This window comes from Odocoileus virginianus, chromosome 12 (genome assembly GCF_023699985.2).
Source record: "Odocoileus virginianus isolate 20LAN1187 ecotype Illinois chromosome 12, Ovbor_1.2, whole genome shotgun sequence".
Taxonomy (NCBI): domain Eukaryota; kingdom Metazoa; phylum Chordata; class Mammalia; order Artiodactyla; family Cervidae; genus Odocoileus; species Odocoileus virginianus.
In genome coordinates, this window is record NC_069685.1 from 1,645,760 (window position 1) to 1,669,088 (window position 23,329).

Below are 23,329 nucleotides of genomic sequence, written 5' to 3' on the forward strand. Positions count from 1 at the left end.
CTGACTCTTGCAATCCCATGGACTGTAGCCTGCCAGGCTCCTCTGTCCATGGGATTCTCCAAGCAAGAACACTGGATTGGGTTGCCATTTCCTTCTTCAGGGGATCTTCCCAACCCAGGAATCGAAACCAGGTCTCCTTCATTGCAGGCAGATTCTTTACCAACGGAGCTATGAGGAAAGTCCTTCCTTTCACTTAACTTGCTTTCAAATACTCTAATTTTCCTAATCTCACTATCAGTAAGAATGAGAGGTAGCATACATAGTTGTTGTTGTTCAGTTGCTCAGTCATGCCAGACTCCTTGCAACCCCACAAACTGCAACACACCAGGCTTCCCTGTCCTTCACTGTCTCCTGTTTGAGTTTGCTCAAACTCATGTCCATTGAGTCAGTGATGCCCTCCAACCACCTCATCTTCTGTCATCCCCTTCTCCTCTTGCCCCCAATCTTTCCCAGCATCAGGGTCTTTTCCAATGAGTCAGCTCTTTGCATCAGGTGGCCAAAGTATTGGAACTTCAGCTTCAGCATCAGTCCTTCCAATGAATATTCAGGGTTGATTTCCTTTATAATTGACTGGCTTGATCTTCTTGTAGTACCTCTTTTAAATAGATCACCCAAAAGGGAAAGAAAGCCAGTTGTTAAATGGAGTTTTGGGAATAACAAATATGCTCTATTTACTATAGTTTACCTTGCCTGCTAGCTCAACTAACTCTTCCTAAGAGTTTCTTGTCTTGGAAAAAAAAAACAAAAGAGTTTGGGGAAATAAGCAATTGATTTTGGTCTTACTACAATAGGCTGTATTGTTCTTTGCATGTATCTTTTTATGAATTCTTACAGCAATCATATGGTATAGATATTATTATATCCATTTAAAAGATAAGAAAACTGACACCCAGTTTTCTTTATATTGCTTGGCCAACTTTAAAAGGACCTAAAATGCTGTAGTTCAGCCATCACCTTCTTGTAGTTCAGCCACCAGTTTCTTGGCTCCAAACCTGCAAAATAACACTTATAAATAGAAATAGATGATTCAAATTGTTGTACTAAAGACTGCAGTTTTCTAGATTTTGAAAAATTCAGAAGATGGTTGAAATTTAATGCTGAGATGTTTGATTATTGGTGGAAAGCTGCTAAGAAGGGGATAGATTTATTAGGAGAAACTTTCCTTTTTCTTTCTTTCCAGCGGCTTGTGGTGGACTTCTCACGAAGCTGAATGGCACCATAACCACTCCAGGATGGCCCAAGGAGTACCCTCCCAACAAACACTGTATATGGCAAGTGGTCGCACCAACACAGTACAAAATTTCTATGAAGTTTGAGTTTTTTGAATTGGAGGGCAATGAAGTAAGTGAATAATAAATATGTCTTTATAAAATGTTTAGGAATCCCCAGTGGTGATCTGGAAACTAAAAAAGAAAGGAGAAAGGAAAGAAAGAAGGAAAGAAAGGAGGGAAGCAGGGAGGGCAGGAAAGAGGTAGGGAGGAAGAAAAGAAACAAGTATGATAGTATAGATACTCTAGTCTTTTTTTGCTCTATTTCTCATTTCTGCAACTGCTTATAATTCCTGTTGACACTGGATGATTTAGACTGTCTCTAGGAGATTGAATATTAATCCCCAGCATTTTCCTAATTTTTTAAAGTACTATTAAAACATTGTGGTCATGACACATAGACTTTTCTAGAAAAAACAAACCAAAATTCGCTTGTTGAATCACAACAAAAGTTTCTTTTTGAAAGAACCTGGTATATTTCACTAGTGGAAATGGGTATATTTTCATTATATAACTAGTTTTGCATTATGAATATGCTTATGATTCACAAAGATGAATTTTTAACCTCAATAAAAGATGCATCTGGTTGACCCTATCGTTCCTTTCTTTACCTTTATAGTCTAACATAGTAAAAGTCCAGTTTTCTGTTAGGTGATCACTTTTAAACAAGTGAAATCATTTGCTTTAAAATTCCTATGTGCTAGTACACAAGCCCCAAATTCAAATAGAATGTTAGCCCTAGAAATGACAGCTTTTAGAACTGTGTCTTGTATGACAGGTCAATATTGTTTTAAGTCCAGAGAAAATGTAACAAAAGTTTGTTTCATTTGAGCTTTTGTACTTAGTTTCCTTTTCTCTTTCTAACTTCCACATCTTTTATCCCGGAAACTTTTTATTTATTTTAAAATGAAAAAGTTTATTTTAAAATGAAAAAGTAAAAGTAAAGTTGCTCAGTTGTGCCCAACTCTTTGCCACCCCATGAACTATTCGGCCTGTGGAATTCTTCAGGTCAGAATACTGGAGTGGATAGCCGTTTCCTTTCTCCAGAGGACCTTCCCAATCCAGGGATCAAACCCAGGTCTCCCACATCACAGGCAGATTCTTTACCAGTTGAGCTACCAGGGAAGCGTAAGAATACTGGCATGGATAGCCTATCCCTTCTCCAGAGGATCTTCCCAACCCAGGAATTGAACCAGGGTCTCCTGAATTGCAGCTAAGCTACCAGGGAACCCCAATTTAAAATGAATTAAGATTCAAAAGTATGATAAAATTCACTCATAAAATGTGTTTTGTCTTTGATGTATATTTGTTGAACAATTGCAAATAAGTGGAGAACAGAAATATAATGTATCTGTGGTGGTTTAGTCGTTCAGTTGTGTCCGACTCTTTGTGACCCCGTGGACTGTAAGCCACGAGGTTCTTCTGTCCTTGGGATTTCCCAGGCAAGAATACTGAAATGTGTTGTCATTTCCTTCTCCAGGGGATCCTCCCCCCACCAGAGACTGAACCTGGGTCTGCCACATTGCAGGCAGATTCCTTACTAACTGAGCCACCAGTACTCCTGGGTAATATTGAAAGGTTGTTGCTGAACAATAAGACGCAGGATTCTTGGCCTCTGGAGGAGAAGAATTCAATCCGGGGCCAGAGATGAGGCTGGATCACTCAGAGCTTTTGTGTACTAAAGTTTTATTAAAGTATAAAGGAGATAGAGAAAGCTTCTGACATAGGCATCAGAAGGGGGCAGAAAGAGTACCGCCCTACCTGCTAGTCTTCAGCTGGATGTTATATAGTCACTAGCAGTCTTAATGAAAAGAAAGGAATGTCTTAAAACTCAGAATGGCACCAGGCCCCTCATCCATAAGATGCAATTTGGGATAATCTTGGCACCAGATGATTCATCCCAGGCCATAAAACGATTGACTTGAATCTTGGCAGATTACCATACAAATAGTTTTGTTTACATAGATTAGGGGAACAATATCTGAGTATAACAGACTGGTTTGTCAAGTAGGTTCTGAGCCATTTGGCTGAACCAACTTGAAGACACAGTCTGGGGTACATTAACATAGCTTAAGACAAACATTTCCATAAGAAAAAATGTACTGGTTAACTCAAGGTTTGAGAATAGTTAGCTTTAGGTGAAACCAGGTGTCATGGCAACACAGAATTTTAAGAAAAACCTCCTTTTAAATTTTTATAGAGAAGGAAAAAAAATATCGCTGTTTCCTCCTGCTTCTTAAGAGAGATAAAAATGTCTGGCACTTGCAGCCTATTTCCTCCATTTGGAGACCCCTGGCCTTCCTGACTGTTGCCCTCTCAATATTATTGGTGATGTTTGTGGGTTTTATGCCATAATTTTGTATTATATGTGTATCTTTGCTTCTTCTTTGCCCCTCCCACTTTTCCTACTTTTTAAATCATTTAAAAAATTTTTATTTGTAGTAGTCTAGGCATTTGTGTGCATTTTTAGTCTCTTATTAATGGCTTTCAGGTGGGACTTCCTAAGAGGCTCAGTGGTAAAGACTTAACCCGACAATGCAGGAGACACAGGTCTGATCCCTGAGTCAGGAAGATTCCCTGAAGAAGGAAATGGCAACCCACTCCAGTACTCTTGCCTGAGAAATCTCATGGACAGAGGAGCTTGGAGTGGCTATAGTCCATGGTGTCGCAAAAAGAGTTGGACATGACTTCACAAATAAACAAACAACAGCTGGCTTTGAGGTGAAAAGAAATGTAGACTTTTGTGTTTCCTTTAAGGAAACTAAAGTCTGAAATGCAATCAACTGATATTTCAGAGAATTGTACAATTTTCGACCTTTGTGGACCTTTTGAGTTCTTCTTCACAACATGTATAAGTTTTATGAAGGAAAAATGACTGCAATTTATTTTTCTCACATACTTTATCCACATGAAACATCATTTTTATTTAATAATTGTCTGAAATTTAGGGAAATATTAAAATTAAGAAAGCATTTTTACAGTGATCTTAGAAAAGCTTTCACAAGAGCAGCACTGTTTTGAAAATGGGACTCTTCCTACCAGTTCTGTGATGTAATATGAGCTTAATACTGAATGGCTTCTACTTTCTGAGTGTCCCTGAAGCTGTTCATTATGGCAGAAATGGCATTTTGATTCACTAGTTGGTAGAAGTTCCAAAGGATAGAAGTTTATGTTTGGGAGGAAGATAGGTAGATGGTTTTAAATAAATGGTGCATTGTGGTTGAAAACATTTTTCTCATAGCAGTCTTTATTCATGGAAGGAGGCTTTGCAGACTCCACATATCCTGGAAATCTTCAACTTATGATGAGGTCACTATGTGGAATGCTGTTAAAAAATTCTGTGCATTTTCATAGTTCAAATTCTTGGTTGTTTAAAATAAAGGCATGAGCAAAATCTTGATTTGTAGGATACTGGGTTATGTTATCACTTCATTGTTTCATTCATTATATTGACGTCCAAAACAAAAGTCAATAGGAAACAACTTTAGCCTCAGTAACATTATTCTATTTTTGTGTCAGAGCTCTCTCAATACAAGTTGCAGTGGTAGCAAAGTAGATAGAAAACTTATTTCATTTTTCCTAGCAAGAGTTTGTTTATTCATTACTTAATTAATATAACAAAAACCAGTAATTTAGGTTGCATACTACAAGGCACACGTAATGTGGAGAGTTCAAATCATACGTATTGTTAAACAAATACTCTTAACTCATCTCAGTTTTCCTTAGGTCTGCATTTTTGAACCTGTTAATCCAGTTTGACTACCACAGGAGTGAAAAGGGAAAAACACAATAAATTTTTTAAAAATAGCTGTCAATTATCTGATGCTTTCAAATTTGGTGATTACAGTAACCCTGTTTATTTCTAGGTATGCAAGTATGATTATGTGGAGATTTGGAGTGGTCTCTCTTCTGAGTCTAAACTGCATGGCAAATATTGTGGTGCTGAAGTGCCTGAAGTGATCACATCCCAATTCAACAATATGAGAATAGAATTCAAATCTGACAATACAGTATCCAAGAAGGGCTTCAAAGCACATTTCTTCTCAGGTATCAATATTCTCATGTTGCATGTATATTACAGACTTTCAAGGTGGATTGGCTTAAATTGTATGGTATCCATTCTTCATAGCTTTCTATAAATGAGCTTGGAGGTACACTGAATCCATGAACATTTATCCCAGTTTAATAATTTTTTACTTAAAGTTAAGATATTAATAATAATGGCCCTATGAAATGCAATGCTCAACTACTTAGATCTTCAGTTCAGTTCAGTTGCTTAATCATGTCTGACTCTTTGTGACCCCGTGAACTGCAGGATACCAGGCTTCCCCATCCATCACCAACTCTCGGAGTCCACCCAAACGCATGTCCATTGAGTCGGTGATGCCATCCAACCATCTCATCGTCTGTCATCCCCTTCTCCTTCTGCCCTCTATCTTTCCCAGCATCAGGGTCCTTTCCAGTGAGTCAGCTCTTCTCATCAGGTGGCCATCAAGTATTGGAGTTTCAGTTTCAGCATCAGTCCTTCCAATGAACACACAGGACTGATCTCCTTTAGGATGGACTGGTTGGATCTCCTTGAAGTCCAAGGGACTCTCAAGAGTCTTCTCCAACACCACAGTTCAAAAGCATTAATTCTTCACAGTCAGCTTTCTTTATAGTCCAAATTTCACATCCATACATGACCACTGGAAAAACCATACCCTTGACTAGATGGACCTTTGTTGAAAAGTAATGTCTCTGCTTTTTAATATGCTGTCTAGGTTAGTCTTAACTTTTCTTCCAAGGAGTAAGCAGCTTTTAATTTCATGGCTGCAGTCACCATCTGCAGTGATTTTGGAGCCCAACAAAATAAAGTCAGACACTGTTTCCCCATCTATCTGCCATGAAGTGACGGGACCAGATGCTGTGATCTTAGTTTTCTGAATGTTGAGCTTTAAGCCAACTTTTTCACTTGCTTCTTTTACTTTCATCAAGAGGCTCTTTAGTTTTTCTTCACTTTCTGCCATAAGGGTGGTGTTATCTGCATATCTGAGGTTATTGATATTTCTCCCGGCAATCTTGATTTCAGCTTTTGCTTCCTCCAGCCCAGCATTTTTCATGATGTACTCTGCGTATAAGTTAAATAAGCATGGTGACAATATACAGCCTTGACATACTTCTTTTCTTATTTGGAACCAGTCTGTTGTTCCATGTCCAGTTCTAACTGTTGCTTCCTGACCTGCATACGGGTTTCTCAAGATGTAGGTCAGGTGGTCTGGTATTCCCATCTCTTTCAGAATTTTCCACAGTTTATTGTGATACACACAGTCAAAGACTTTGGCATAGTCAATAAAGCAGAAATAGATGTTTTTCTGGAACTCTCTTACTTTTTCGATGATCCAGCAGATGTTGGTGATTTGATCTCTGGTTCCTCTGCCTTTTCTAAAACCAGCTTGAACATCTGGAATTTCACGGTTCACGTATTGCTGAAGCCTGGCTTGGAGAATTTTGAGCATTACTTTGCTAGCGTGTGAGATGAGTGCAACTGTGTGATAGTTTGAGCATTCTTTGTCATTGCCTTTCTTTGGGATTGGAATGAAAGCTGACCTTTTCCAGTCCTGTGGCCACTGCTGAGTTTTCCAAATTTGCTGACTTAGATCTTATATACATTATAATCAGATATTTCAAACACTAGTAAAAACAACACAAAATTATGGCAATATTTTCATACAATGACTTTGGAAGTGGATAAGGTTAATGATCTGGAGAAGGAAATGGCAACCCACTCCAGTATTCTTGCCTGGAGAATCCCATGGACAGAGGAGCCTGGTGGGTTACAGTACATGGGGTCTCAAAGAGTTGGACATAACTCAGTGACTTACACTTAACCAATTCACATTAAAAATTCCCTCTTAAAGAGCTGAAATTTGATTAAAAGTCCCTAAATTTTAAGGAAATAAATAAACATCAGTGAAATTCCCTAAATTACCCAATTTCAAATTATTCCTCTTAAAAACATTATTTTGAAACTTGTGAAACCTTAAATCCATCTATTGATTACTTAATAAATATTAATACAAATTAATAATATTAATGTGTGTTTTTAATTGAGTTAAATTTTCTAATTTTTATTTTTATAATTAGTTTGCAACATGTTATAGGCAATTGAATAAATATTTGCTGCATTGTGTATGTTAATCCAGAAATATTTTATGGAGACTTAATCTTAATTGGTTCTGTTTATAACCAGTTCTCTAAAAAGTTCAGAAGTGGTTATGATTTATTTATGAAAACATAATAAGAAGTATGTTTAGCTATTTTTCCACATAACTTTCCCCAGAAATTTTATCAAGAAATTCAATTTAAAAAGAAACAGTATTTATTATAAGTGAACTCATATTATAAGGAAAGCTATTTAAAAATATGTTCTAGCTTTCTTGCAACTAAGTGATTCATCAAGAAAGAAAAAACACAAGGAAATATACTTAGATTTTTAATGAACAAAATGAAATTAAACTATAGCATTATTTTTAAAATATAATGATTATTTAATGAAGTAATCATGTTGAAATTTTACTAATGTCTGTACATACCTTTGATTTTCAAAAAGCACTTTATAGACCTAAGAAATGGAATTAGAAGAATGACTCTAAGAACTTATTAGCAAAATAATTAATACAGATTTCTATCACTTTCATGTTCAGCAAAGTAAGAAATCATTGCATAAATTCCTAATGTCTTAAAATAGTCATGCTATAGTTTGAAAATTTAGAGGTTATTGTTTTATACAGCAGAATATTCATTATCTCCTCTACAATAATTACTGTTATATACTTCTGATATTAAGGGTGTGTTATAAAGCAATATAACGAAATAGTACAAGTAAATAAGAAAATTATGACTATAAAATAAGGTCATTTGAACATGGTATTGAATTATGTATCTATTAAATTTTCATGTAATTAGGTATATGAGACAAAAATGTCTAATATAAATATTTTCTAGAAGATAGCTGGTTTAATAATATATTACTGTTGTTTTCTATGAATGAATGAGGTTTGTTTTTAAATGAACAATAATTACTTTATATGAAGTAAAGCCTAAGTTAATTTTCTATGATATTGTATTTGAATACAAGTATGCAAATCTGCATAGGTGTACTTGTTATAGTTTACTTACTTTAAGTGATTAAGCAAAATTAACTGTATTCTACTAATAACACAATTATTTTTCCTTACATAGGTTAAACTTAAAGGAAATGTTAGTAGGATTTTATGCATGTAAAAATAACATTTGGGAAACTTAGTTTTAATTTAATCACAGTGTTCATTATTTGGAAATAATATAACAAATATCTTCAGGCAATGAGAGATGTACATAGACCTTCCACCTTCTTTAGGCAACCCTGTAATGATAAAATGATGCAATGATGACTTAACGGATAAGCTCATTAAAGCCCAGATTTCTTGACTCTGAGTTCATTTATGTCTGTAACAAATATAGGAGTCAGATAAAATGATTTGTGTGATTTTTCTTCCTCTATATTCAAGTGATTTCAACTGCTCTTATCCACCTTTCAATGTTTATAGATATTTCTTTACGCTGTTTCTCCTACACACCATTTTTTTTTTTCTCATAGGGAAGTCATAGATATTTATAGAATAAGTTCAACCTGATATTATCCTAACAAAACTTTAAATATTAGTGTGATTAATTTCAAGTAGTAACACAATTAAAGCTCTTTTATGATTCTGAATCTAGTTCCAAGTTTCATGATTAATGATATTTAAATATTTGCATATTTTAGAAAGAGCAAATTGTCTGAGTTGTTGCTCTCAATAGAGCTTATCAGAGCTCATTTGAAGGTGATTATTTTTTCAACAGTTTTGTGTTGAAAACTGTGTGTCTTGTATGCATGCACACATGCATGAGATATATTGTGTATGTGTGTGTGCATGAGTGTGTAAGATGTTTGTTTTATATCTGAGCATTTATTGTAAGTGTGCTTCTCATATATTGTTCTGTTCTGGTGCGGGGACCCTTTACTTCTTTTTTCTACAGACATGGAAGCTTTCTGCAAAGAGAAAATTTTTTATTTTTGATTCTTGCAAGAACTTGATACAGGTTGCCACTTCAGTTTCATCCAGTATGTATTATTCATAGACTGATGGTCTCTGATAGTCTCAGAGATACTCTGCAGGCCTCTGATGGGAAAATGCCATGTGCTTTTTCCCTAATAATGGACCTTTCCTTCATCTAACATGAAGGAATGGAAATCAGATATGTCCATTCCAAAGAAGGAGGCTAATTGCCCTCTGAAAAATTAAATGTTTTGATTTCTACTCAATAAGACATTTATTTCTCTTTAATAAAAACAGTTCTTAAAATCCCATGTTGACAGTATGAAAATGCTAGAAAATTTCAAATGAATCATTGACAGAATTATCAATTATTGAATTCATTACGCAGACAGTCTGAGAAATTTTTAAAACTCCACATCCTCCTTCCTTTTCTTTTCCTTTGGATTTTCGTTGTTCAAAATATTTGTAGTTTGTGTCCTAAGAAGATAAAAAGGAAAGAAAATGAAAACAGAATTATATTTGCTACTGCTTTTCCCTCAAATTTGATGATTTTTATAAGAAATTAAGAATATATTTGTGTAACTCATCTTTAATGACATTAAGTTAAATAAATAGCTTTCTTTGCCTGCATGATGTAAAAAGTCTGGATAATTTCAAGTATTCCAATGTTTACTGAAATTTTCTCTTTTCATATTGACTATTTGGCATGTGTGGGCAGTTTTATACACTGCTTTGCTGGGCATTATGACTTTTATATGCTGTTTTTTTGCCCAGTTTTGAATTTTAATTTAGTTTAGATCAGCTTACACATATATTCTAGCAATATATTTGATAACTCTTAATTTCATGTGACATTGATTATATTAAGCAATGTTTGATGTAAGGAAGAAGAAAACATTAATTAATTGGGAAACTGAAAAATAATAAAATACTTAGTATGATATATAAAATCTTCTCCCTCTTGTTCCTCATTTTCTTATTCCTCCTCTAAAAATTATTTTTAAATTGTTATTATTTTTCCAGCACAACAGAAATACGAAAAACTGGCTACAAAAACTTATTCAAATGTGATTTGTTTCACTTTCAACTTTATTTCTCTGCACTTAGCATTACCACAAATCAGATTTTGTTCTATCAAATCTAAAGAAAATAATTCTCCTTAGAAATATCATGTAGCATGATATTTCTACTACAATGAACTTTAAATGTGAGAAATATTTTATGTTTTGGAATTATTTTCATTATAAAATGACTATGAGTTGAAAAATTTAGCATATTAACCTGTTCTTTTTTAACATTTTTTCTCTCTCATTCATGGCAGTCTAACAGATCCAAATGAAGGGATGACTCAGGTGTTCCCTGCTCTGATAGGTTTGTCACTGAGCAACCTGTTTACCAGTCAATTGCAAATGTAAACTAATTTCTTAAAAGTAAAATAATTAAACAATTGTTAGATTTCCAACCAACTCTCAAAAATCTGGTTGACCTAGAGTACAACCATAGTTCACTATATCAGATTTTAAGACTATCAAACCATCATTAGATATATATTTTATAAGAAATATGTATCTATTTCAGAGTAATTCTAGCACCAGAAAATTTTTAATTGACTCTTTCCATTTACAGTGATGCAGTGTATTTGGCATCAACTCATAAAGAAGTATTTTTCCAAAGCATCTTAAGTAAACAGCCCCTGGAAAGGTATATTAAAATAAGAAATGTAAATCATCTGCTGATTGATTGTCTGAATTAGGAAATATGGTAGCTGAGAACATGGTAGTAGGGAGTCTAGTCCACCACTCTTCCTTTCTGCATGGGTCATTCACAAATTATCACCTGTAGTTTTCACAGTTAAGGTAATAGTACTTCCAAATTATGAACTTCTTGAAAATTAATCTTGCAAGGCTACTTTCTATTAATTTCTGATTTCTTATTCATTTTAATATTTGATGCTGCTTTAGAGATAAATTTTCTTTATTCTATGTTTTTTTTTTCTTATTTGCTTAGCTTCAATATTAACTATTAAAAATATTACGGAAGTCTTAAGGACAAATAGAGGACACATAAATTGCAGATATATTGATCCTGATATGTTCTTAAAAATTTCAGGACTGCCTGTGTGTATATTCTGATATTGCCAATGCATGAATATATCCCAGGAGCATGCATGTGCTGTCGTGTTGTCAGTCACCAAAATGGGAAAAAATAAACGTATTCACAAATATTAGTATCAGATCCTTGGATAAAATGCCTTTCCTACACCCGTCTCCATAGGGGGAATACTGATTTGATTAAAACAAGCAAAAATAGCATTTGCTATTTGTGCGCCACCATGAGCTCACAAACCCTCACTAGAAATATCAGTTGACAGTGTAACTTTTGAATTCAGCCTAATCTATGATGTGACTGTCATATGTCCTTTTTGTTCTCTGTGCTATGGGAGTGGGGAAGGTCTGAGTGAAGAATCATCATATGTATATGTCAAGAGCAGAGGCCAATTTTGACTTTAATGGACAAGCCATTCATGGAATGACTGCTAAGCAATGTAATATGGTGGCTGATGCCTCTCACTGAATTGATTGCCTGCTAATAGACTTAGGATTTTTTCCCCTGTAGTAAATTTGTTGGTTATTTCTTAGAACTCATCTTTCCTATCCTAACCTTTACTTCAAGCACACTAAAAGCTCTTTTATGGAATTACTTATTAATTAACTGGTTTGCTTGAGTAGATTAATTTAAAATATATTAATTGTTTCTTCTTCAGGATAATCTAATGATGCCTTTTTCTGTCTTGAAATCTTATAAAATATCCAGATTTATTAATGTTAAGCATAACTGCAAAGTTAATGAAAAAAAATCAGCTACAGTAGTTACAATGAGTGGTTTTTAAAAATGATTGCACACAAATCTTGGAACCTTGTTTAGCCTCTGTCTATATGCCATAGTGAAGGATTTCCCTCCATTTATATGCCCCAATTTGCATTTATTCAAATTATTCACAATTTTTAATTGATTTTAAAAATTGACAATAAATTTTTAAGATTATTTGGAAAAATATTTTTTTTTCATTTATTTTTATTAGTTGGAGGCTAATTACTTTATAATATTGTAGTGGTTTTTGTCATACACTGACATGAATTAGCCATGGATTTACATGTATCCCTCATCCCTGGAAAAATATTCTTTTATTTCCTCTGCCCTACTCAGAACTTTTCCAATAGAGGAGTGAAAGAGGCCTACATGTTGTAATCCAATGTAAGTGATCTCGGAAATTCAATTCATGGCACAAGGCTCCAAGCTAAACAAGGACTAGGTAGAACTAAGTCACTATAATTTTGTTTGTTTTGCTTTATTTTGGGGACAGGGAGAGCTGTGACTTAGCTTACCCTTTGCCAATATTAACTACAACTAAATGACTCTCCTTTGATATCTTTCATTTTTAAAGTTACTTACTAATCTATGGGGTTATCTCTTTGCTAGACAAAGATGAGTGTTCTAAGGATAATGGCGGGTGTCAACATGAGTGTGTCAACACAATGGGAAGCTACCTGTGTCAGTGCCGAAATGGATTTGTGCTGCATGAAAATAAGCATGATTGCAAGGAAGGTATGAAAGAAAGGTTATTTTTTCCTGATGATATCTAGAACTTCATGCAGTTTGGGTAAAGCACTGCTTCCAGGTAGAGTTAATCATATCAGTGAGTAGTAATTGTTAACTGTTCAAATGTCAAAAATAAAAATACACCCAGTGTTCGAAGATCCAAGTCACACTATTGGAAACTTTGTATTACCTCAAGATTCTGCACATCATGCATAGGTGTCATTAGAATAACTGTATAACAGATGCAGGGGCTGCCCTGATGATGTCTGGCAACCAGGAAAGCACTGCATTATCCTCCAGTCTTCATATAACAGGCCTCATACCCATCTCCATATTTAAACTGCTGCTAAATGCTTTGCATTTGGTTTAATTTCCCTCCCCAACATATCTTGTATACGTGCTGCATGAATGCTGTCACTTTAAATACCAGGTGTTTCAAAGTCAAATGCCTACCATAAAAAAGACATTTGAAAATACTGTGCCATTTAGAGTTTTAAGCCATGGTTTCCCACCCCCCCTCCCCAGCACACACACATAAAAACATCTTAGTAGCACAGTATTAGCCTATCAGGTTTTGGTCCTACGTTCTTACTATATTCCAAGGTTTTATAAAGACAGTTATCTTCATCTCCTCAGCCAATATGAGCTATACGGGGAAAAGATCTTAATTCTTCCTTCTTTTATTTCTTCCTTATTTCTATTTTGTTTAAAAATAAAATAAAGTTTTCTATTTAACTTGAATCTATTACTGAGACAGGTTTATAACTAGTCATTAGCACAGGTAGAGTGGTAGGTGCCTGACTAAAACCACAATTACATAGCAATTCTTTGTATGCACATTTGAATCCTACAGAATACCCTGAATTGACCCACATTCCATTAGTTTCATTCAAATATGGTCATGTCACATTTTTTCCCCTCTATTTCACTAAATTAATGATGTTGCACAGAATTATAGGCAAGATTTTTTTCCTCTTTTTACTTTCATGTATAAACCAATGAGATTCTGATGTGTGAAATTTGGTAAAGAATTCTATTAAATCAGTAGGCTAGGGAATAGACCCAGTTATTTTGAGATGTGGAAAATAATTTAGAAAAAAAAGTTTTTACAGAGTATGCATGTAGTGACTCACAGGTAGCAAATAAATTTAGATATCCAAAGTCTCTCTTTATGATAAATATGTTCAAGAAAGGACTTTCTAGGAAGCTTCTTTTATGTAGAAGTGTATCCAGCACGCCTAATGATGCTCCTCTTTTCTGTCAGTAAAGAGGCTGGGTTTTGTTTCACTACTGCTGTGATACTCAGCACCTTATACACTTCAGCAGCAAGCCTCTTGGCTTTGTCTTACAGGCTATTGCCAGATCTGGCAGATTCCACATTTCACATGAGCAAGGCAAGGACAGGGGTAATGGAACTTAGAAAACCCTTATTAAGACAGCACCCATACTTTACGTCTTGCTGTATGAACCTATGTTGTTTAAAACGAGCTAAACTTCACTCCTTTGTTGTTGTTGCATTTCTTGGTTACAAATCCAGTTCCCTGTGGAAAGCTGGCGCAGTTAAGGCAAGGGTTTAGAAGGCAGGCAGGAGCCAGCAGCACAGTAGTGCAGTCATTTTACCCTTATTGTGCAGCACTACTATTTAACAAGTGTTTTGTTCATATAGTAAAGTGTTTCCCTTGAGATTTCTTAGAAATTTTCAGAGAATTAGTTATATTTTAGAATGGGTGACACAATATACAACAGATAATTTCCAGTCTACACAGGATACACAGCATGACACTTCATAAATTATATAGTTAGAACACAATTTGAAGACACAGTATTACTTGTTTTTGAAGTTTGATATTAGAAATGTTGTGTCTTCTCCAGCGGCTCAACAGTAAACAGTCTGCCTGCCAATGTCAGAGCTGCAGGAGATGCAGTTTCAACCTCTGAGTCGGGAAGATGCCCTGGAAAAGGACATGACAACCTCCTCTAGTATTCTTACCTGAAGAATCACATGACAGAGGAGCCTTGGCAGGCTATAATCCATAGGGTCACAAAGAGTCATACAAAGCTGAAGCAACAGTGCACACACTCACTAGCAATATTGGATGCCCTCCCCCAAGATGAAGTTATTTAAACTGTGTAAAATCTAAAAGAAATTTCATATTAATTGAATGAGATGTTTTCCCCTCAGTGTTTCATCTTACTTTGCTGAAATTACAAAAAATTTACTTTAGCAGCTAAAATTATGATTTGGATTTTCAAGTGTGTACTTTAACAAAGGGAGAGAAAAAATGTAAAGATATGTTTCATAAAGTGGCTTAGTGATCCTAGTTAACTATAAATGATATTTATGTTAATAGGAAAAATAATTGAAAATGTCACAGTCCATTGATTTTTGTTGTGACGTTGCATTAAATGTTTTGCAGTACCAAGAGTTGATACCTTTGATTATCAATAATGTTGCTCTGCTAAATTTTGAGCTTACAAATCCAGCAGTTAAAAATAATTATTTTCTCATAGGCATTTATCTAATTCATTATAAATACTTAATTTCATGTGAACTCAAAAACAGTCATTGTCTAATTACGATTATGCTAGGCAAAATGTTTGCCAAAGCAGATGAATATGATAAGTTGTAGAGTGATGATTAGTTATTCAGGAAAATTTTTCAGCATGATAGTGGGCAAGTAAGCTGCTTCCTTGATCGCCCAACCCTGGGCTAGATTTACACACTAACTGATACTATCATTATTGGCACAGCTGAGTGTGAACAGAAGATTCACAGTCCTAGTGGTTTCATCACCAGTCCCAACTGGCCAGACAAGTACCCAAGCAGAAAAGAATGCACATGGGAAATCAGTGCCACTCCTGGTCATCGAATCAAATTAGTAAGTGAGCACATTATTCTTTTTTTTCTGTTAAGCTGCTTGCTCATGCCTTGCACATGCACAGCTAGTATGTGGAAATAAAGTAATAAAATGAATGTTTATTTAACTGAATTGAGTTAGTAGACAGATGGAAAACTTTCTTATGTTTTCCTACTAACATTGATTAAATTCTTGATTTCCTAATCAAATTGATAGTAATGGTAGCCATGTAGTTCTCATATAGTCTTCCTTTCCTCGATGAGAATCTTTAAAGGGCATTGCCAAAGTTACTGCAAAACAGTAAGTTTTACTTCCTAATATGTTATTGAAAATAATGTTTCCAAATGGAGATGTAAAAACAAAAAGTCACAAATTCAGGAAGGAAATTTTAAGTATTCACGTCAACTTAGCATAGTAAATTCTATTGTGTCCATTCTATATGTCTTGTATACAAAGCATATGTGTTTTTTAATAGTAAAACTAATTTTGTCTTGTGATTTCTGGAGTATTATTTTTACATAATGTAGCTGTGCTGTTTAGATGAGTACAGATATCATTAGACTTCTTCCAAATTCAAAAATGAATGTAATGTTCATCTTCTCTCTTGTATTCTTTGAGCCTGGTCATCTGATAATACATCTTATATTTCATAATAGGCTACAGAATACTTGAAGAGTATAATTTAAATAAACAGAATCATAGAATATAGAAATTTTGACAATTTTCTGCACTATGCTATTATCAAAAGCAGGAAAGAATGCCAACTAGCAAGGCTCAGGACAATCTAACAAGAACCATAATAAAGAAAAAGAAATTGTCTCGCGAATGAGGCTACAAGTCCATAGAGCTTAGTGGGCAGATCCAGTCATGAAGTTAATTTTAAAGTTCTGTTTGAACCCTTTCCTTCAGTGAGGTTTTTTTTTTTTTTTCCCCCAATAAAGGTATCTTATTCACGTGCAGCATAAGAATAATAATAATATTAGAGACTGTCATCGAGACATTCATATTCCTACTATGGAGTTCTTTGCAATCACCATACTTGTAAAACATCAATAAATGACTTTCTAGACAAAGACATCAGTTAATTTCAGCCACTCTTTGTAATGATACTAGGGGCTAAAATAACAGCACTGTAGGAACTTGATTGCTTTCCAGTCCTGTTCAAGGCCCTGGTTCAGAGGAACACTCTCTGATGCTTATGGACTGAGATACAGAAGCTGCATTGATCAGTGCAGTAGCTAAGGGAGTTGAGAAAATGGATTTTCCTGAAGATTTTTTTGTGTGTTTGTATGTAGATCCAAGTTTTGATTTGTATCATATTTATTTTCCCTGAATAATTTCTTTTTGTATTTTGTATAGAGTATGTCTATGAATTTTCATTTTTTTGAAGATATTTTCTTTGGGTATAAAATTCTAAGATGGCATGTTAAATATGTATGTTCAGTCACGCAGTTGTACCCAACTCTTATGTGACCCCATGGACCACAGCCTGACAGGCTCCTCTCTTCATGGGATTTCTCAGGCAGGAATACTGCAGTGAGTTGCCATTTCTTTCTCCAGTGGATCTTCCTGACCCATTCTTTACCACTAGCGCCATCTGCATGTTAAATTTTGGACTCTTTTATTTACTATTCTTGGTGGTTTTTAATGTCTGTGGTAAATCTTAATTTTATTTCTGTGGTTTTTTCTCTAATGTCTACCTTCAACATTTTTTTTTTATCAGCAGTTTGAATGTAGTATATCTAGGAGTGTTGTCTGTCTGTGTAGTAATTTGTCCTTCTGAGAAGTCTCTAAATTTCTCTGTATTGTGATATCTGTCATGAATTTTTGAAAACTCTTGCTCATTATTTCACCATTCTCCTGCTTTATTATTTCTCTCCTTCTGGGATTCATTTACACATATGTGAGATTGTTTCATATTATCCCATAACTCTTGAATTCTGTTATTTTTTGCCACTCTTTTTGAGTTTGAGTGATTTCTAGAGACGAATCTTAAATTTCAGTGATTGTCTATTCAACTGTCTTCAGTCTACTGATGAGTTTGTCAAAGGTATACTTTATCTCTCTTTTTTTAATTTCTAGCATTTCCATTTGATTCATTAGTAGAATTGCAATGGGTGTTGGTCTGCTTAGGTTGCCATAACAAAATATCACAAACTGAATGTCTAAAACAACAAAAATATATTTTCTCACAGATCTGGAGGCTAGGCTTTCGAGATCAGGGTGCTGTGGGGATTGGCGTCTGCTGGGGCCTCTATTCTTCACTTGCAGATGATTGCTTTATCACTGTGCCCTCACATAGCATTGCATCTGTGTGTATGTGTGTGGAGAGAACAAAAGAGAGACAGAGAAAGAAAGTGGGTGCTGGTGTCTGTCCTCTGCTTTTAAGAACATTAGCCCTGTGGGATTAGGCATCACCCTTATGACCTCATTGGGATTAGGGCTTCAATGTATGAACTTGGCATAGAGGCACAATTCAATTTATAATACCCTCTCTCTGCTGAAATTTCTCATTTGATAGATTAAACATAGCGGTCATGTTTGAGTCTGTTCTGATGATTGTTTTCTGTCTTAACACTGTGTTTTTTTCCTTGCTTTTTTGTGTGTACTGTGATTTTTTATTAATCATCAGATAATATGTTTTTAGGGGGCTTCCCCAATGGCTCAGCAGGTAAGAATCCACCTGCAATGCAGGAGACACAGGAGACGTGGTTTCCGTTCCTCAGTTGGAAAGATCCCCTGGAGGAGGAATATGGCAACCCACTCCAGTAGTCTTGTCTGGAAAATCCCACAGACAGGAGCCTGGCAGGCTACAGTCCATGGGGTCAGAAAGAGTCAGACATGACTGAGCAGCTAAGTAAGCATTACATACTTAACAGTAGAGACTTTATATCTGGAAATGGACACAACTCAGGCTGTGTTAGGCTGTTAGTGAATATGTGTATATGGGAAGGGATATTGCTGAGTGAATATAGTCAGTAATCAGCTGAGCTTGGGGTTTCTTTATCCTACGATTACCTTCAGTGGACCATTGGCTTTTAATTCCTTTGTTTTAACTTGGAGGCTGAATTTTCAGACACATTTTCTCAATATTTCATCTTTAGCTTTAGCATCCTCATTCATGTCTACCACAACTGTATACCTCTTCAGACTATTTTCAGCCAACCAGTGAAAGACTGCACTTACATGCTTCTTGGTACTTGGTAGTCTGGTGGTGAGAGAAAGGGGTTCTCCACCTCAGACAGGATCTATTTTTAGGTGTTAGAAATATCATTTCCCAGTGGTCTTGCCTCTTCTCTTCCTGACAGCCAAACTGCATCTCATATCTCTGGCTGATCTTCTGTGGGAGAGTCTTTTTGTTTGTTTGTTTTTTACCTCTCCTATGTGTTAGAAGGTCTCTGGTATTATTGGAGTAGGCTCTTGGGTCCAAGACTTCCCCAGTTTTATTTGTTCATGTGTTTTTCACTTTTCTACAGGGAGTCTACATGTTTGTCCTGGTGGTGACAGGTTTTCAACTCCTCCCCCAGAAGCTTATTTCATTTTCCACAGAAGGGTTGCAACAGAACTTCATGCTTTTCTCCCAGAAGTGACCACTTTCCCATCCAAGCCTGAAATAGCAAGGAAGGTACTTGTCTGTCTCCTGCTCTTCCCACATCTTTCTCATGAGCAGGAGATTGAGGTCCATAGGGAAGAGCATGCACGTGTGTAAAAACTCCTGTGTCTACAGATCTTAGGATATTGCATCCGACTCCACACCTGACCTTTACAGTACATCACAATTGTAGCTAAATGCGTCTAACTTACTTAAAGGCACCCTAACTGTCTTGTCACCAGTGAGCAGATGCATGTGTCTCATCTTTCCTTGACAGGGCCTGAGAGTGAGTGGACTGATATTATGTGTTTGACTAGTGACTTTGGCTCTTTGACATGCTCAGCAAAGTTGTGATTTTGTTTACATAGGTTTTTCTGGTAAGGTTGTTGTTGTTCAGTCGCTGAGTCATGTCTGACAGTTTTGGCCCCATGGACTGCAGCACACCAGGCTACCCTGTCCTTCACTGTCTCTCGGAGCTTGCTCAAACTCATGTCCATTGAGTTAGTGATGCCATCCAACCATCTCATTCTCTGTCATCCCCTTCTCCTCTTCAGTTCAGTTCAGTTCAGTCGCTCAGTTGTGTCCGACTCTTTGCGACCCCATGAATCGCAGCACACCAGGCCTCCCTGTCCATCACCAAGTCCCAGAGTTTAATCAAACTCATGTCCATCGAGTCGGTGATGCCATCCAACCATCTCATCCTCTGTCGTCCCCTTCTCCTCCTGCCTCCAATCCCTCCCAGCATCAGGGTCTTTTCCAATGAGTCAATTCTTTGCATGGCATGGCCGAAGTCTTGGAGTTTCAGTTTCAGCATCAGTCCTTCCAATGAACACCCAGGACTGATCTCCTTTAGGATGAACTGGTTGGATCTCCTCACAGTCCAAGGGACGCTGAAGAGTCTTCTCCAACACCACAGTTCAAAAGCATCAATTTTTTGGCTCTCGGCTTTCTTCACAGTCCGAGTCTCACATCCATACATGACCCCTGGAAAAACCATAGCTTTGACCAGATGGACCTTTGTTGGCAAAGTGCTGTCTCTGCTTTTTAATATGCTATCTAGGTTGGTCATAACTTTCCTTCCAAGGAGTAAGCGTCTTTTAATTTCATGGCTGCAATCACCATCTGCAGTGATTTTGGAGCCGAAAAAAATAAAGTCTGATACTGTTTCCACTGTTTCCCCATCTATTTCCCATGAAGTGATGGGACCAGATGCCATGATCTTGGTTTTCTGAATGTTGACCTTTAAGCCAACATTTTCACTCTCCTCTTTCATTTTCATCAAGAGGCTTTTTAGTTCCTCTTCACTTTCTGCCATAAGGGTAGTGTCATCTGCATATCTGAGGTTATTGATATTTCTCCCAGCAATCTTGATTCCAGCTCGTGCTTCTTCTAGCCTAGCATTTCTCATGATGTACTCTGCATATAAGTTAAGTAAGCAGAGTGACAACATACAGCTTGACGTCCTCCTCTTCAATCTTTCCCCAAATTAGGGTCTTTTCTAATGAGTTGGCTCTTTGCACAGGTAGGGTAGAGTAACACTAGTCCCAGCATTCTATGATATATCCAAGAAGAAATGGAACTTCTAATATGCCTCAACTTGAAAATATGTCAGTGATTTTATTTGTTCACAATTATATACCTGTCAGCTTATTGAGCATCCCTTTCAACTCTAGGATGGTCTGCTTCTTCACAAATTACAGGCAAATATCCCACGTGAAGATCAAGAAACAGTCTGGTCAACAATAATACCTGCTAGTATCCTAAGAAGATAATCTTTAGAAGGAAAATAAGAGCTTTAATGCAACTACTTATCTTTTTTTAGTATTTGACTTTGTGATTTTATAGAAGTTGTTGCAGTCTAAGGCAGATTTTGTCAACACTAACATGTATCAGAATTACCTGAAAGATTTGCTAAAACACATTTTTGCCATTCTGAGGTTTCTGAATCAGAGCATAATATTGATTCTACTCTCTTACATCATTAATCATGTTCGTATAAAATATGACTCACAATATCACTCCAACAATCAGTATCAGCAGAAAGTGTGTAACAGATTTGCTACCAACAAGTTTATTTTAATGCTATACCTTCTAACTCTTACCATTTTGGCATTATTGTTCCTTATGTTTACTATTATTGTCTCCTTATAACATAATTGTTAATGAGTCTTATCTACTTTATAACTGAAATCACTATTCTGTTGCCGATATCAGCCAATGTACATTTGGCTAACCCTTGTTGTAATATTCAAACCAACCAACCACCTACCTATGTGCTTTGACATTTATTATATGGGAGATTTGATCAAGAAAATACAGAGTTTAAAATAAATGCCTTGATTTCTTTAAGATCCTTAATTTTAATGGAGGAACTTGAATCCAAACTAAATTTGGAAAGTAGATTCCAAGGAAACTTGGAAAATTCTAAAATCTCTTAATCCTGTCATTTCAAGAGCTGCTGATAGATACTCAGTTCCAAGTTAGTCTCTTTATAGACCAGGCAAAAAGAAAAGGCAAAGGGAAGCTGTGGTGGCCCCATGTGTGCCATGGAGCTCATTTACAACTTACAGTTATTCCTCTTATGTTAGGCTGCATGGAAAAGTAAGAAAACATTTATAAGTATTTTATTATATAAAAACAAAGAAAAAGGACTTTTCCCTGAAAACAATCCCATGACACATTTTAAAAACAATTTTGAGAGGCTTATTCTTCTTTCTTGGAGAAGAAAATTGCAACCCACTCCAGTGTTCTAGCCTGGGAAATCCCATGAACATATTCATTAATTTTTGTCTTTAAATAATGATTTTTCTGTTATAAAACAGAATATTAATATTAAGTAGAATTGTGTGTATGAATGAGCATATCAGTTCTTGAGGATTTCTTGTATTCTTGCACATACTTTCTCTTATATTTATAAGACCCTGAAATATTATCTTCATATAAATGCAGTAAGCTAGAGAACTGGGATCCAAAGAGCCTGGGAGTGTCATTTTTAAAAAATTCTAAGATAGTCACTCTCTCATATGAAATTCTACAAATAAAATTATCAATGTTCTTATGTTTTCAATTTTTTGAAAGTGCTCTCCAAATAGTAAAATATAGCTTGACTGGGCACATTTGTACCTCCTAAAAATGTATCTGGTCGAAGACTATGTGTATAGTTCCCAGTGGTTTCATAGTGGTATCTTGTATTTTAGCTGAAGTTGATGTCATAAATGACACATCAATAAGGAAGCAGCCCCGGGCAGTTTAGATAACTTGGCAAGTTTATAAAGATGGTAGGGGCCTAATTACCTTCAGGCACAGGCATTCTGTCTCTACAAAAAAAATCTTATTCTTCCTTATAACATCCTACATCAGAGAAGAAAGAGATCCATAATTGCTGTGTATACTTATGTAATAATTTAAATAGAAAATAATATTTCCTATTATGATCAGGAATATTTACTAGAATAAAATCCTAATAAAGTTACAATGATTAAATAAATTATTAAGCAAATGTATGCATCAGGGAAATATGGAGGGATTAGAAACATACATTTTGGTTGCAAAAGAGTTGTGTCTAGATCCTAGCACTTCTACTTACTAGTTGTGTTATCTTGGAAGATACTTACCATTTTAAAACCTTAATTTCTTCATCTGAAAATTGAAGCTGCTGCTTACTCAGATTTTGTGTATATAGACATGAACCTGTATACAAAGTATTTGGCATAGTACTTTATTAAGTGCCAATAAACAATGATGTATGATAGAATAATATGACAAAATAATTTAATTTTTTAAATTTTTATTGAAAATTCAACCATAGTCAAGTGTGATGTAGCCTTATCAGTTTGAAACTCAGTACTTAGTGATCCACTAATCGTTTAGTAACATATTGTTTAGTCTCCACGTGTTTGTGGTTTTTTGTGGTTTTTTGTAATTTTTTTGTCTGTAGTTGATTTCTAG

General features: G+C 35.5%; 1 protein-coding gene across 3 annotated transcripts in view; it reads left to right on the plus strand.

The window, feature by feature from the left end:
- Positions 1–23,329, plus strand: part of TLL1 (tolloid like 1) — a 336,773-nt gene that overhangs the window by 232,737 nt on the left and 80,707 nt on the right. For all 3 annotated transcript variants that reach the window (XM_070474697.1, XM_070474695.1, XM_070474696.1), the window contains exons 15-18: positions 1,181–1,341; positions 5,135–5,315; positions 12,812–12,937; positions 15,683–15,810. In XM_070474697.1, coding sequence (XP_070330798.1) covers positions 1,181–1,341; positions 5,135–5,315; positions 12,812–12,937; positions 15,683–15,810 — 596 coding nt within the window. The remainder of the gene's footprint in view (positions 1–1,180; positions 1,342–5,134; positions 5,316–12,811; positions 12,938–15,682; positions 15,811–23,329) is intronic.